We start from the raw sequence: 15,000 nt of genomic DNA, 5'->3' as shown, positions 1-15,000 counted from the left end.
GAATTCACCTTGATTTCATAGTCAGGAGCTTAAGAAAAAAGACGGGGGAACGATGTACCTGCGGTGAGGACCGGACGGGTAGGAAAAGAACTACCATGAGGTTCTTCAAGGCGGTCGAGGCAGGGCGGCAGGGCGGCAGGGCGGCAGGGGGCGGGCGGCGGGAAGGTAGGGTGGGGTGGGCGGGAGAGACTGAGGCGAGGCGAGGCGTGCGGAGTGTCTTCTTGCCTCACTCAGTGTTACTTCAGCTGGTGGTGGGTGTGGAAGTCTAGTGCGGGCGTGCTGCTCTCGGCGAGAAACCGCGGTGTGTTGGGCGTACACGCGCGCACCTTCGACACGCGCTGAGGGTGTGTGGGGGGGTGGGGGATGGCGGAAGACACGAACGGACGAGTCTTGTTCTTTTTGTGGTTCATGGTGACTCTTGCTTGATATCTCAATTGCATCTGTGGCATTATGATTGATGCGTGTGAATGGTCTCTTGAAGGAGCCTATTGCCGTTGTTTCTGAAATGTGTGTTTTCATTGGAGTAACATCGTGTGGACTCCTGTAGTGTTATTTGTGAGATAGTTTTGGTGTAAATTTCATTCATAATTTTGGTGGCAATGAAGAAGTTTCTTAAGAGTATAGGAAAAAAAGTGTAAACGTCCATACCTTAAACCTTGTATTTGATTTATGTATGAAAAAGTGGATACTTTTGTTTTAAGTTGTCAAAATCACTTGCAGTTTGGCAGTTATAAATTCTTACAGTGCCACCGTCATTAATTTAAAAACTCGGTTGCTTATTAATTATGAACAAGGTCAACCCTAATACAAAGTATAACAAATAAAATACCACAATTTAGTACTATATATAATCCTATATAACCCGAACCAAATGGATGACAGAGACACAGTTTTATCAAATCTACTTCCCTTTCGTGTGGACGTTAAAGTATTTGATAACTGCAAAAAATGAAATTACAAGAAATAAAAGCTACACCGTAGAGATAATCCCCGTTTTCTTTCATCACCAGAGCCCACAGAGGAGATCGCTCGACATGCCTAACTTTATTGTTTATTCTGCACATTACGCATTATTCCTTCTGTTTTGTCGTTTCTATTGACACTTCGTTTGCTTGGGGTTGGTTCGCATTAAGATGTTGTTTATAGATGATCGAAGCACCTCTTAAAGTCCTCTTGAATTCAAGTGGAGCTTTGATATTTTTTATGGGCTTGGAACAGGTCTGATAGATATTCGGGTTATAGAACTATCTTATCACCTGTTGAATGACTTGTATATGAATAGCAATGGCTTAAGCTTATAACACTATGTCATTAATGTGGATTAGTACTGACTCCAGTGTTGAATAATCATTGTTCATTTATATGCTTATTTGATTGGCGAATGTGTTTACATATATTTACATGTTTTGTTTGGATATAAAAGGGATATAGAATGTTAATGATGCTTTCGTAGAATTGTTGTTCAAATGAATCCTGCATTTGTGGTATGAAGTCACTTCTAGGAATATTATGGGTTTGGCATTTTCTATAAAGATAAGGAATGTGTTTTGTCTTTAGAAATATATGCTTGTCTCTCTCTCCTCATATTTCTGGGTTAAGAAAATACAAATATTTTTGTTTAAAAGAACTCTCGCTTCGTTCTCTCTGAAAAAGATCGAATATTAAATTTCATGGAAAAGCGAAACATCTGTATACATTTACACCATTTTCAGTGAACCTCAAGTTGGGGAAAAAATCTGCGTAAGAGAAGGAATTTACGCAATTTTCAGGGTCAAGAAAGAAACAAAATTCCGGTCGATGTAATTATCAGTCACAGAGTCAATTAATCTCAGGAGTGACATTCGCCGAGAGAATTATCGTAATCGCGGTCAGTAGAAGAAAAGAGCCGAGACGGTGAGAGAAATGAGATGGTTCGAAGAAGGAGTCGAGATGGTTCGAAGGAGTCGACACGGTTCGAAGAGAGGGTCGAGCGGTTCGAAGAGAGGGTCGAGCGGTTCGAAGAGAGGGTCGACACGGTTCGAAGAAGGAGTCGACACGGTTCGAAGAAGGAGTCGAGATGGTTCGAAGAGAGGGTCGAGCGGTTCGAAGAGAGGGTCGAGCGGTTCGAAGGAGTCGAGATGGTTCGAAGAGAGGGTCGACACGGTTCGAAGAAGGAGTCGACACGGTTCGAAGAAGGAGTTGACACGGTTCGAAGAAGGAGTCGAGATGGTTCGAAGAGAGGGTCGAGCGGTTCGAACCGACCGTGTTAGCTTTGGCGGGGTCCGACCGCGTCTGTTTAGGAGGGCGTGTTTAATCACGGTTACATGGTTTAATTTATGCAGCGAGATGAGCAATTATATCCATTAATAAAATCTGAAACAGCAAGTATTAAGCGCGAGGTGTTGTATGCTTTTTTTCCTCAAGATGAATCGGATTTAGAGATCAAGTTACAACGTATGCGTTTATTGCGCAGTGTCAAGCCTTTATTTTTCTTCTGACAAATACACTAACTTAATTATACGAAAATGCTCTAAGTATAGCGGAAAATTAATTATGTCTGGATATCAAGAGAGGAAACCAAGTACCCGAGGCTCACTTTCTCCTGTGACGTCACGCGTCCACGGCAAGGTAGAGCTCGACGTGGCCCACCGAGCCCTTGCGCCGTTTGGGGATCAGCCTGGCATGGGGGCTGATGAGACGTGAGCCTTCGTGTCCTTCTCTTGTCTTTTTTTTTTTTTTTTTTTTTTACTCTGTCAGCCTCTCTCCTTCTTCCCTTCTCTCTCTCTCTCTTTCTCTTTCTCCTTCTCCCTCTCTCTCTCTCTCTTTCTCTTTCTCTTTCTCTCTCTCTCTCTCTCTCTCTCTCTTTCTCTCTTTCTCTCTCTCTCCCTCTTCCTATCCTTCTTCCTCTTCCTCTTTCTCCCCCCACCCTCTCTCTCTCTCGCTCCCTCCCTCCCTCTCTCTCTCTCTCTCTCTCTCTCTCTCTCTCTCTCTCTCTCTCTCTCTCTCTCTCTCACTCGCCCTCCCCCGCTCTCTCCCCCTCCCCCTCCCCCCCTCCCCCTCTCTCTCCCCCTCTCTCTCTCTCTCTCTCTCTCTCTCTCTCTCTCTCTCTCTCTTTCTCTCTCTCTCCTCTCTCTCTCTCTCTCTCTCTCTCTCTCTCTCTCTCTCTCTCTCTCTCTCTCTCTCTCTCTCTCTCTCTCTCTCTCTCTCTCTCTGCCAAGTGGAAAGGCAATGTTCCTTTTCACAAGGTGACTATTTAATGGTTGTTTAATGGCGTTTCCGCGTGATCGTCCAAGTAAAAGTATAGAATGAGGCGATCGAGGGGTGGGATATCCTCATCAGAGTCATGTTTATGAGAGAATCATGTACAACTCATTGCATAATATTTCATCTGTGTGTTTTTTTTTTGTTTTTTTTTGGGTGTGAGGGATCGCGTAGGTGACCTGCCTCGGGCGTAAGGCGTGGGGGGTGGGGTGAGAGAGGGAGAGGGGGGAGAGAGGGCCATAAAGTGCGTCGAGGCCCTACATGGGGTCCAGGCGGCCACAGGTTATCACGGCTTGTTAAAAAGATTCCCGTCAGGGGCCAACTCTCACTTAAGGGCGCGCGAGTTATCCTGCGCGATTCCTTTCCGTCCGACCTCGCCGACCGAGTGTTCCGTCACACCCAAGTCCGCCTTTACATATAAAGAAGCGAATAGACATGTATGCAATAGACAAGGCTTTCGTCGGCGCCGCGGATGGACAAGGCTTTCGTCGAGGGATCGGCAAACAGAAATCCGAGCCATCGACGAAGGGCGGGGGATGGGCGGAGAGGAATAATTAAGATAACCTGCGGCCCGGTAGATACTACGGGAGCTGGCGACCGCTTGTGCCAGGAAGGAAGAGCTCGTGTTTCAGGAGAAAGGGCGGGTTTGCTCTGAGATTATACGGGCAGGAAGTGTGCGTTCACTTCGTGCAGAAAGACTGCCGAATGCGTTCACCCCGATCGTAAGTTTCCGTTTGCCATTGCTTCGTAGACCTGTTTGATTTTTTTTTTTTTTTTTTTACCGTCGAGCACGATGATATATGAATGATGAAAAGTCTTAGAAAAAACAACAAAAAAACATGCCAATACGAGAGAGAAAGAAAGAGGGAGAAAACCGGTTGCATAAAAATAAATGACCGCCATTTAGAGAGCGAGAGCGAGAAAGAGAGAGTCGAGAAAAGAGAAGGAGAAAGAGAGAAAGAAAGAGGGTGGGAGGGAGGTAAAAGAGTTCTCATCAAAGCATGTTCCTTCACCGTCTCTGCCTCTCCCTCCGCCCATCCCTTCTTGCACCGTTCGTCGCCGCCCGCAAATCCGACGTGTCATTTAGCGCTGATTCGCGGTACCTGGAGTGTAGTGATTTTTTTTTCCTTTGATATAGCAGATGGGAATGACTTTCATCAATTGATTTTTTTTTCTCTTTTTTTTTCTCTTTTTTGTGTGTGTGTGGGGCGGGGGGGGGGGGGGGGCGAGAACATGATCAGATAGAACAGCTGTTTGTGGTGGATCATTCTTGAGACGGGAATCTGGCGTAAGGTTGTCACTACCGTCAAAGTTGTCACTGTCATTGCTTCAATATTTGCCGTCATCGTCGTCATCATCACCTTCACCACCGACAGCTGTCAGAACGCCTTTGGTATGACAGAGCAAGATGATAGCGCGGAGGGAAGTCATATGATCATGAAACTTCCGCGAAAATGATAAGCGTCATTCATTTTCTCACTTTTCTCTCATTCTTTTTATTTGTCTTTTTTTCGAGTGCTTAGAGAGTCTTATGTGTTTCGAGTAAAAAAAAAAGGGCTTGACTGTTTCTTGTGCGTCGAGTGTATTTATGAGAATATGAAAGAGATTCTTGAAATAAAAATCTGAGAATTGAAATGTAGAAAGAGATCCCAGACATACTTGTACTTATCTCATTATAGGTATTTAGTGCCTCTTTCCTTTCTCCGTGTATATAAAACTTCCTTTCGTTTAGCATTTGTACTTACTAAAGCATTTATATACTTAAAACTCAGTCTATATATAAGTTTATACGTAAGATAGTCTCAGATTGCAAGATACTTGAGCCTTGATGCACACTCAACACCCAGTGCTGATGCACTCTAAACATTATGTCTGTCATTGCACAGTTGCCATTGTAATGATAACGGTGATGATGGTGAGAATATTGATGATAAGGATAATCTCAATGATACTAGTGGCATTACCACTGATAATAATGATATTAGTAATGAGTGCAGTATTAGAAATAATGATGATGATGATGATAATATGAAGGACAATATTGAAATAAGTATGAGAACTTAGTACTGTCAGTAATGATAGTGATGCTACTGGTAATGACGTTGGTTAATTACTTTTATTGTTATTGTTATTCATGATAACGACTGGAATAGACGTAATGGTAATGTTAAAGATAGAGTAAAATAATAATGATAACTGCTTAACTAATGCATGTTAAGATAATGATAATAGTGCTAATGATACGTACGCTTATTAAAGTGAAAAAGCACAATCATGTTTGAAATAACAATTGCAACAAAAACAAACAGCTCATTTCCTGCAAGCAAGAACGCCAATCAGGAAGCAACAGTGCAAGTGAAAGCAATATTCCATGGGTTAGAAATGCTTTTGAGGCGTAGACACTGCTTGGGGTCAAGATGCAGACTATATTGAGTGGATGCGAGAGACAGAGACAGAGTCAGAGAGAGAGAGAGAAAGAAAGAGGGAAAGAGAAAGTGATAGAAAAATGAATGGAAATGGATGTTAAAATATGTTTTAAAAACGAAAATAGATCGGAAGGAAAGGGTAAGAGAGAGAGAGAGAGAGAGAGAGAGAGAGAGAGAGAGAGAGAGAGAGAGAGAGAGAGAGAGAGAGAGAGAGAGAGACAGAGAGAGAGAGAGAGAGAGAGAGAGAGAGAAAAGAAAGAAGGAGAAGGAGGAGAGAAGGATTCGCGTAGTATGAAGAAGGGGAAACCGTCAGGTAGGTGCGAGCGCGCGGGCGGCGGGTGGCTGGCTGGGTTGGGTGGTGGGTGAAGGTGAAGGCGGTGTTGCAGTCAGGAATGTTGCTTATGTATACCGCTAATGTTGGGTTCCACATCGGAGGCTGCCACAAGAAGCCTTCTACTAACTGGTTGAGAAGGCTGTTCGGATGTTTGGAAGTTACCTTTCCGTCTCTTAAGTTATTATGTTTGGCATCAGATTTCTCGTAAATTGCTCCGGTATTTAGGAGCTATTCCGGTTGCTGTGATTCATGTTTTGTTTCATTTTGTTGAAGCAAGTTCATTGTTTCGAGATGGAGGCGGGCGAACGCTGGACATGTGATACGCAAACTAGTTCCGAGATGGTAACTCACTCCCCCAGGACCCCCACCCGACCTCGCGTCACTTTCCCTTAAGTTATATTCCTTTCTCTCCCTTTTACTCCTCTTATCTCTCCATCCACCTGCTACTCCTCCTCCGCTCTTTCGTCAATCTCCTTCCCCCTCCCCCTTTCGTCAATCTCCCTCCCCCCCCCTTTCGTCATTCTCACCTCTCCTCCTAATTCGGGTGAGGGAGGATGCTGCTGCTGCTGCGAGCCCCGTCCTGTTTCCTCCGCCGTGTTTAGCAAGCATCCCGCGATCTCACTCCCCGGCGCAGGAGTGTGATGGGGAGGAGATAGGGAGGAAACAGGGAGGAAGTGGGAGGTATGAAAGAGCAGTGGAGGGTCGGGGGGTCGGGGGATCGGGAGGGGGGTCGGGGGATACGGAGGAACGGATAGGAGAGGGGAAGGGTCGGGGGATCGGGAGATGGGAGGGGGGAGGGGGGATATGGAGGAACGGATAGGAGAGGGGGAGGGGGGAGGGGGGATAGGAGAGGGGGAGGACGAGGGTGGTTGAAGGGACGTGTGGTAGGCAGGACCAGGAACCTGCGTGTCCTGGAGACTGTGATGGATAGGGACTGCAGTAGCCCTCCGCGGACCGCTCTTTAACCGGCGCCACCTAAGGCCTTAGACCCCGAGACTCATTTTTCAACCTCACTTTCTTTTTACATTTATTTTCTCGAATAATGCGGAAGTTCGAAATGAAAAAAAAATCCAGCTGCTATATTTCTTTCCGTGGGCTGGAGAGATGTCGATGAAACTAACGTGTGTGTATAGAAGCGGAGGAGAAAAAAAATGAGAGGGAGGAATATCAACCGTGCAAGCTACAGTAAACGTCTGTCCAGCCGTTATATTCGGATAAAGCCTCATCGTGCGAGATTGGAAGCAGAATGAATGTGGCAGCAGATACGACTATGAGGAGCAGGACACAGGCTGAAAAGTGACACCGATTTGACATTTACAGGACGGCTCCCACAGCCTTCGCAGATCCCTTATCTCATTACCGACGTTGATTTGCATCCCAATCATGCCCCGCTTGGAAAGACAAGGGTGTCGCGACCGGTAACAGACCTGCCATGTTGCCATTCAGTGTTGCCAATCAGTCGCGTGTGGGGGAACGAGGGCTCTACCTACGACGGACGGACGGACGGACGCGAGAGGGTCAGGTTTTCAGGACGGATTTTCAGATATGAGAAGTCCTGGTGGGATTGAGATTGGGAGGGGATTCAGCTGCTCAAATGATTGTATCACGTGGAATGACATTGATTTCCTTTGGTTAAGAGGGTATTTTATTTTCAAAAATGATTATAGGATGTGAAAATTCTTAGGATCGGCTTTTCGAAAAGGAGAAGGCCTAGGATTGGAAAGGGATTCGGTTTTCAGAAAGGATTTTCGGAAATGCAAATTCTTGGGACTGGGTGGGGTAGGGTTTCCATAAAAGGTTTTCGGAAATGAGGAACGCGGTATTGCTAAGATGAATAAAAAGGTTTTTGGAAGGGATTAGGGCTTGGATTGGGAGAGGATTGGGTGATCAAGAGAGCGTCTTCGGGAATGAGAAGTCCAGGGATTAACAATGAAGTTTAGATTGTTCGTATGTTCTTCAGTATCGTAGAAAAACAAGTCAGTCTATAGCTACTGTATGAGCGTATAGAAAATCAGAGAAATTTATTTGTTTCAATGGAATATTTACGTTCAATAAACATTAAAAGTTCGTCGTGATGGAGGCAATTAGATGTCCACGAAAAATGCTGGCATTTGTAAACAATAACGAAATATATAAACACGTCACTGGAAACAACTGAACTCGCTATCTCTTTGGATGATTTCAGAGAGTAATAAATCAGCTCAATAAATCAAATGCAGGAAGATAATCAAGAAAATGATTCTTGGTGAAGTCAGAACCTAAATAAAAGCAAATCAAATGCAGAAAGATAATTGAGATGATAATCCCCCCCCACCCACCCCCATTATGGTCGTGAGCACCATCTGTGACTGCATTGTTTATTTCCCCGAGTCCCATGGTTCGAACACAGCAACCTGTCTCGAGATAGTCCGAGATATATAGTCGCCTTCTTACTCTTCTCTTACTCTAGCGTCCATCATGAGCCGATAACATCATCTCACTCGCGCCGCTAACACCGCCATCATCGCAGTCATTATGAAAGTCGTCATATATAAGCAGGATTTTGCCTGACTGTGAGGCCTGCATGAGGTATGGCAACACGTGTGCAACATTCCTTATCACTGGGCAGCAAGACGTGTAAACAAACCGGTCCCGAGTCCCGACACCCATTGTAAAGCCCCTCCCCCACTTCACCTCCCTTCCCCCCCCTCTCCCTCTCCCTCTCCCCTCTCCCTGCCCTCTCCTCAGTTCGAGGATACCCTCTACCCCCCTCCGTCCCTCCCTCCCTCCCTCCCAGCTAGTGACAGTCTGACACACTCCTGACACGGCGACTTTTGCTTTTCTTTGGGAAAATAATTATCGACGCGCGTCCATATGTTTTGCTTAATTCTAGGAAAGGTGTATATATATATATATATATATATATATATATATATATATATATATATATATATTCATTCATACACACACACACACACATATATACGTACATAAATGTTTACTTGATATATGCAAAATGGTACATTTACTAGACACCAAGTTCGCTGTTTCTGGTTTTCTTGTTTTCATTCCCCTATTCTCTTTTCAAAAATGAAAATCTCCAAACTCCCTGAAGAAGTTTGTTTACGAAAGAGATCCTACTCTATCCATCCTTATAAGCCTAAGCGCCACATCTTCCGGGAGCCGCGGGGGTTAAGGACGCAACAAGGACAGCTATCTTGTTTGGTAAGAGAAAAAAACGGAATGAAAAGAAAAATAAGCCAAAACTCTGCGGGAACCACACCTACAGTTTCATTTTCTCGCTCAAATTTATGAAATTGTTTTATCTCGAAGTATTTTTTTTTTTTGGTACGTCAGTTTTGTAACACAACGCAATATGGGAATATGTGTGTCCACGTCAGTAAATGTGATTCATAAATAACTAAAATGACCTACAGAAAAGACGACAATCTTTACCAAGCCGCCTCTTGTTATTTAATACTTTTGATGCTCATAATTAGCTGAATGTCATTTGCATAAAACGTATTCAATTTTAATTGCGTCTTTTACCTAATTTTACTTCTGTGTATAATTCCTTAACCCTCTTTGTTTACTACCATTCATTCCTTGTCGCTTCTCGTCTGTTCCGTCTTTGCTCGCATCGCGGCGTGAACTCTTTCATCCTTCTCCCCCTCCCTCCTTGTTTCTTCTCTCTCGTCTCTTCTCCTTTTTCTCCCCTTATTCTTCACACCTTGTATCCATCTTTCCTCGCCGCCCCTTGTTTCTCCCTTTCCTTCTTTTCCCACCTCTCTCTTTCCTGTCTCCCCCTTCCTTCCCCCCTTCCTTCCTCCTTTCCTTATTTCTTCCCTTCCTTCTTCGCCCCCCCCCCTCCTTGCTCCTTCACCCAAGCCCCCTCCCCCACCATCCGCCTTCCGCATTTGGTCATTCAAATCGTGACTATTATAACCCGAGTGTCATGACCTGTGACCCTCAGCTATTCGTTCCATGAGGATACCTATGGTCTTTCTGATGATCGTGTGTGTGTGTGTGTGTTTGTTTGTTTGTTTGTTTGTGTGTGAGTGTGAGTATGAGTATGAGTATGAGTATGAGTGTGAGTGTGAGTGTGAGTGTGAGTGTGAGTGTGAGTGTGAGTGTGAGTGTGAGTGTGTGTGTGTGTGTGTGTGTGTGTGTGTGTGTGTGTGTGTGTGTGTGTGTGTGTGTGTGTGTGTGTGTGTGTGTGTGTGTGTGTGTGTGTGTGTGTGTGTGTGTGTTTGTTTGTGTGGATGAGAGAATGCGTATCTGTATGCGTGTCTGTGTATGGAGGAGAGAGTGGTTACAATATATGTATGAGGTATTTCATCTATCTAAAGAGTATTTGTTCGTGTGTGAGGTCCTATTTATATGATTGCTCAAGTTCTCAATTTCTTACTTCATGCATTCAAATTCCATCGTATAATATCGTCAAAAATACACCTTTTGAATCAAAGACATCTATCCCCTTGCCCCTCCCCGCCCCTTCCCCTTCCCCCTCCCCTTCCCCTTCTTCCCCTCCCCTCCCCCTTCTCCTTCCCCTTCCCCTTCCCCTCCCCATTACCTTCTCCCTCCCCTCCCCCTTCCCCTTCCCCATCCCCTTCCCCTTCCTCCCCCTTCCCCTCCCCCTCCCCCTTCCCCTTCCCCTTCCCACTTCCCATTCGCTCTCACATGACGGGTTTTTAGTTTCCGTGGACAAAATGAGTCTTGATTCAGTGACGACGAGTGCTTGACCTTGGGTGTTTTCTCAGGGCTTTTTTTTCCTATTGAGCGTAAAAGTACAAGGAGGAGGAGGAGGAGGAGGAGGAGGAGGAGGAGGAGGAGGAGGAGGAGGAGGAGGAGGAGGAGGAGGAGGAGGAGGAGGAGAAGGAGGAGGAGGAGGAGGGGGAGGAGAGGGAGGAGGAGGAGAGAGGGGGGAGGAGGAGAGAGGGGGGAAGGGGGAGGGGGGAGGGGGAGGAGGAGGAGGAGGGGGAGGGGGAGGAGGAGGAGGAGGAGGAGGAGGAGGAGGAGGAGGAGGAGGGGGAGGAGGAGGAGGAGGAAAAGGAAAATGTAAATTTGGGTAGAAAGCGTAAATCAAGGAAGACACCAGATATGGAGGAAGAAACGTAAAATTGCGAAGAAAACGTAAATTTAGGAAGATGACGTAAATTGAGGAAGAAAATATGAATCGAGGAGGAGGATTGGGGATGAAATTTTAAATTGAGGAAAAAAAACGTAAATCGGGGAAGAAATCGTAAACTGAGAAAGCAAGCAGAAACCGAAGAGTAAAACGTAAATTGAAGAAGTAAACATTGATTAAGTCTGACCTCTTACCGTGTTGTCCGGTTCGGTGTTTGCTTGCGATGGGCGTCGGGGCTGTTGCGTAGGTGGACACGCACTTACGGAGGGCGTGTAGAAAATGGAGTCAGACAAGCATAGGCACATGGGTTGGTTAATATGTAGGTGCGTTGAAGAATGTGCAAGGTAATATGAAAATCTGGAGGTTAGAAAATGAAATCGGACAAGCGTAAACGCTTTTTTTTCACTCATGGGAGTTAAAGTGCGTGTAAAATAAAATGAAAATTTGTAAGGTGTTAGAAAAGGAAGTCAGACACGCGTAGACATACTGGTTAATATTATTCAGGTGACTTAAATAGCGTGAAGAATACTAAGAAAATCTGCACAGTGTTAGAAAATGCAAGTTTGAGTGGATTCGAGTGTGTGTGTGTGTGTGTGTGCGTTTGTTTATATATATATATATATATAGAGAGAGAGAGAGAGAGAGAAAGAGAAAAGAAATAAAATGTTAATAATATTGAATATCAAGGTATGAAGTATTCACACTTTGTTCAGTTTAGTTGCTCTGCACAATATTTTTTTTTTCAATTCATACAATTTATTGTCAATATCAAATTCTTAACTCTTAATTCTTAATTCTTAATTCTTAATTTTTTTTCTACTTTTTAATTTCTTTCCTATCTCCTTATCTTATTTCCTGTCCTCTTATCTCTTTTTTTTCCTTGTGTCTTTGTTTTATATGCAGTCTTTTTATTTTTTCGCTTATTTAAATCCACAAGAAAAAATATTTTTGCCTATTCTTTCTTGTCATGAATATATACTATCGGTATTCAGCATAGACACCTGCATGTAGAAAAAAAAACTAGAGACAAAGGTGTGACTGCATTGCCTTATTCCTTCTACCGCATAGAAAAAACCTGGTATCAAATGCGTGTGCTTTTGTTGTCTTGTTGTCTGTGTGTATGGGCACCGAGGCGATAGGAAGATATTTTTGAAGATATTTTTGGAGATATTTTTGGCGAGGGGATACATGTACACAGGCAACCTCTCTGAGAACACGAGCCAACGCGACACTGTTAATGGGACAGTTAGCCTTAAGTGAGGCGTGAGGGTGGAGGGGCGGAGGGGCGGATGGATGTCTCTCTCCTCCGGCCGTAGGACACAAAAGGAACACTCGAATCGAGGTGTCACTTGGGCGTTGTACCCGCGGGACAGACAGCCAGCCAGCCATCACGTAGAAGGATTCCTACGCGGGACTCTCGGGACTTATACGGGAGGAGAGGAGGGGGGGGAGAAGGAGGTGTTGGGGGGTGAATCAGCAGGCAGGAAAAAGGCGAGAGGGAGAGAAGCATTAGCGAATGAGTGATGGACATAGGGAGCGACCCGGTAAGGCGACTATCCCAGCGTGGCAGCAGATTGATCGTGTATGATATATTTCCTCGAGGTAGGCAGACTGTGCCACACCCATGCCTCGGCTTTCGGGTGATGGATGGCGTGCCCGCTCCGGCTAAATACTCGTCTCGCGGGGCACTGATGGCTCTTTATCTTTAGGGGGGGCGGGGGGGGAGGGGTCACGTTAATCATCCGATCCAAACAACGACAAAAAACAATAAATGGGATTAAGATGTATACCCGAACTCCAGATGAAAAACTTGCCGTGCTCACCGGAATCCATCAGCCATCTAGCGTCCTAATTCGGTAGCTACAAATCTCCCCTGTTGTCAAAACGATGTTGCAGTCAGAGGTTATGGACTTGCAACACGTGGGTTAGTATTAGCGAGTATAAATCTCATTTGGTAGACCGCAGTGCAGGGGGCTGACTGCCATCACGTGACCAGCGATGCGTAGGACAGCGACTGGGAACCAATCAGTGACCTCGGCAGAAGGAGCCCAGCCGATAAGCATTTGGAGCGGCATAACGACCCATAACTCCTGGCTCCTCAGTTTGGACTTAATTAGGGCGCCAGCTTTGACGGGTCATCATGGGGCATTAGGCCAGTGCGGTTGGCCAGGAACTTCCTTGTTGTTGTAATGCCCTGTTGGCCGAATCAATCCCGATGGCCAGTCTGGCGCCGGACGCTTGCTTGTCTAGTTGGGCTTTTGACGAATGGCGAACGCGGAGATTGTTCCGTAAACATATATACTTCGAGAAATCGTTTTATGTTACTGAGGTTGCTATTTGTCACATTATTATTGTTTTCGTAATTATATATTGGTGTATCGATTATATATTCCTGTGAAATATTTAGGATTTAATCGACTGTTAGGCAGTGAAGTTAGTTTTACTTGTGGAGAAAGAAAAAAAAGGTATGAGAATACTTGTGTTCGCCGAATTCTCGTAATTTTTCAAAGAAGAAATTCCGAAATAGCCAAACGTATTATCCAATAATTGTTCAAAATGCAAATGAAGTTGTGTCTTTCCGCCACCCTCGTTTATCAAAAGTAACCAACCATGCGTACCATTTACACCCTAAAAGATATATTCACCTTCCACTATTCCATCAAAAGGACCATAACACGCAAAAGAAAAGAAAAGAAAAGAAACAAAAAGCACCAACACAAAAGCGCAACACCCTAACAAACCTGGAGTGCACGAGTTAGCCAGGAAAAAGTGTAGGAAGGACAAGTGTTGCGTCTTAGGTGTTGGCTCGAGGAGGACACAGGATGGCTTCCTTGAGGTCGAGCGGTGTGTGAGCGTGCCCTGGCGCCAACCTGGGGAACCAGTGCAGCCTCGACCTCGTGCTCCTCATTCTGTTCTTTGTTCTCCTTCTTGTGTTCTTTATGTCCACCGTCATGCTCGCCATCAAGAAGTACTTCAGTCGGAGGAGGAGAAATTCGGCCGATTACGTAAGTGGGATGGCGGAGGAGGGTAGAGATGTCGGGTACTTACATTTTTTTTTTTTTTTTTTTTATAATAGCTATGTTTTCTTCTTCTCTGAAGGAAGGATTATGTGTTTATTTTGATATTATGTTTGAGAAAAAAACATATATTTGGTTGTGAAGACATATTTCAAATGCACCCTGTGTAAAGGTACAGCTGTGTGATCATCATATTATTGGTTTATTTTAGACCATTTTTCTTGATGTTATCGTAGCAGAAGTTTGGTGTAATGAATTCTTCTTGTGGTGCATTTATTAATGTCAACAAATTTATATTTATACATGTTTTAATATGTTATGATATGTACAGTCTGTACAAAAATAGTATCTCAATTCAGTAACAAGTAATCATATTCTTAAAGTATCCAAATATATACACCAAACATAAAACTAAAAGGGAATTTTACTATAGTTACCCATGATCAAAACTACATTTTCTTCAAATGACGTTGACACTCGTTTTCTTCTTTTCAGGATTCTTCAGGGCTAACTTGCACATGCCCGCAAAGCAACCCGACCAACACCAAGAGAAGATCCCTGAGGGACACTCTAACGCTCCCAAGACTTGCCCTCGCCTCGGAAGCCGCCTCTAACCAAGATGACGGAAGATCCAGCTCATCCTCCCTCCACGACTACCCTCGCTACAGACGAAGCATTAGCCTGGGCCAGATCCTGCAGCACTCGGACGGGGGCCCCTACAACGACGGCTTCAACAGTGCCGGCAGTACTTACCCTGGAAGCAGCGAGACCTCGCCTGACACGCACACCGATGCTACCGGGCGGGAACTGAGTGACTTCGAGAAGGAGAACCTCCTTTTCCTCAAAGACTTGGACAACAGCTATCACCGACCCTTG

At 44.9% G+C, this 15,000-nt stretch overlaps 1 protein-coding gene across 2 annotated transcripts in view; it reads left to right on the top strand.

Annotated features, from left to right (window-relative positions):
• LOC122252514 (uncharacterized) overlaps positions 1-15,000 on the top strand; it is a 187,432-nt gene that overhangs the window by 172,281 nt on the left and 151 nt on the right. For both annotated transcript variants that reach the window (XM_086553978.1, XM_086553920.1), the window contains exon 6: positions 14,620-15,000. This exon is cut by the window's right edge and continues 151 nt beyond it. In XM_086553978.1, coding sequence (XP_086410104.1) covers positions 14,620-15,000 — 381 coding nt within the window. The remainder of the gene's footprint in view (positions 1-14,619) is intronic.

The sequence above is a fragment of the Penaeus japonicus genome, unplaced genomic scaffold (assembly GCF_977035675.1).
Source record: "Penaeus japonicus unplaced genomic scaffold, GWHDUDI00000001_assembly GWHDUDI00000001, whole genome shotgun sequence".
NCBI classification, from domain to species: Eukaryota; Metazoa; Arthropoda; class Malacostraca; order Decapoda; family Penaeidae; genus Penaeus; species Penaeus japonicus.
Note: the sequence above shows the minus strand (reverse complement) of the source record. Positions and strands in the feature narration are given on the sequence as shown.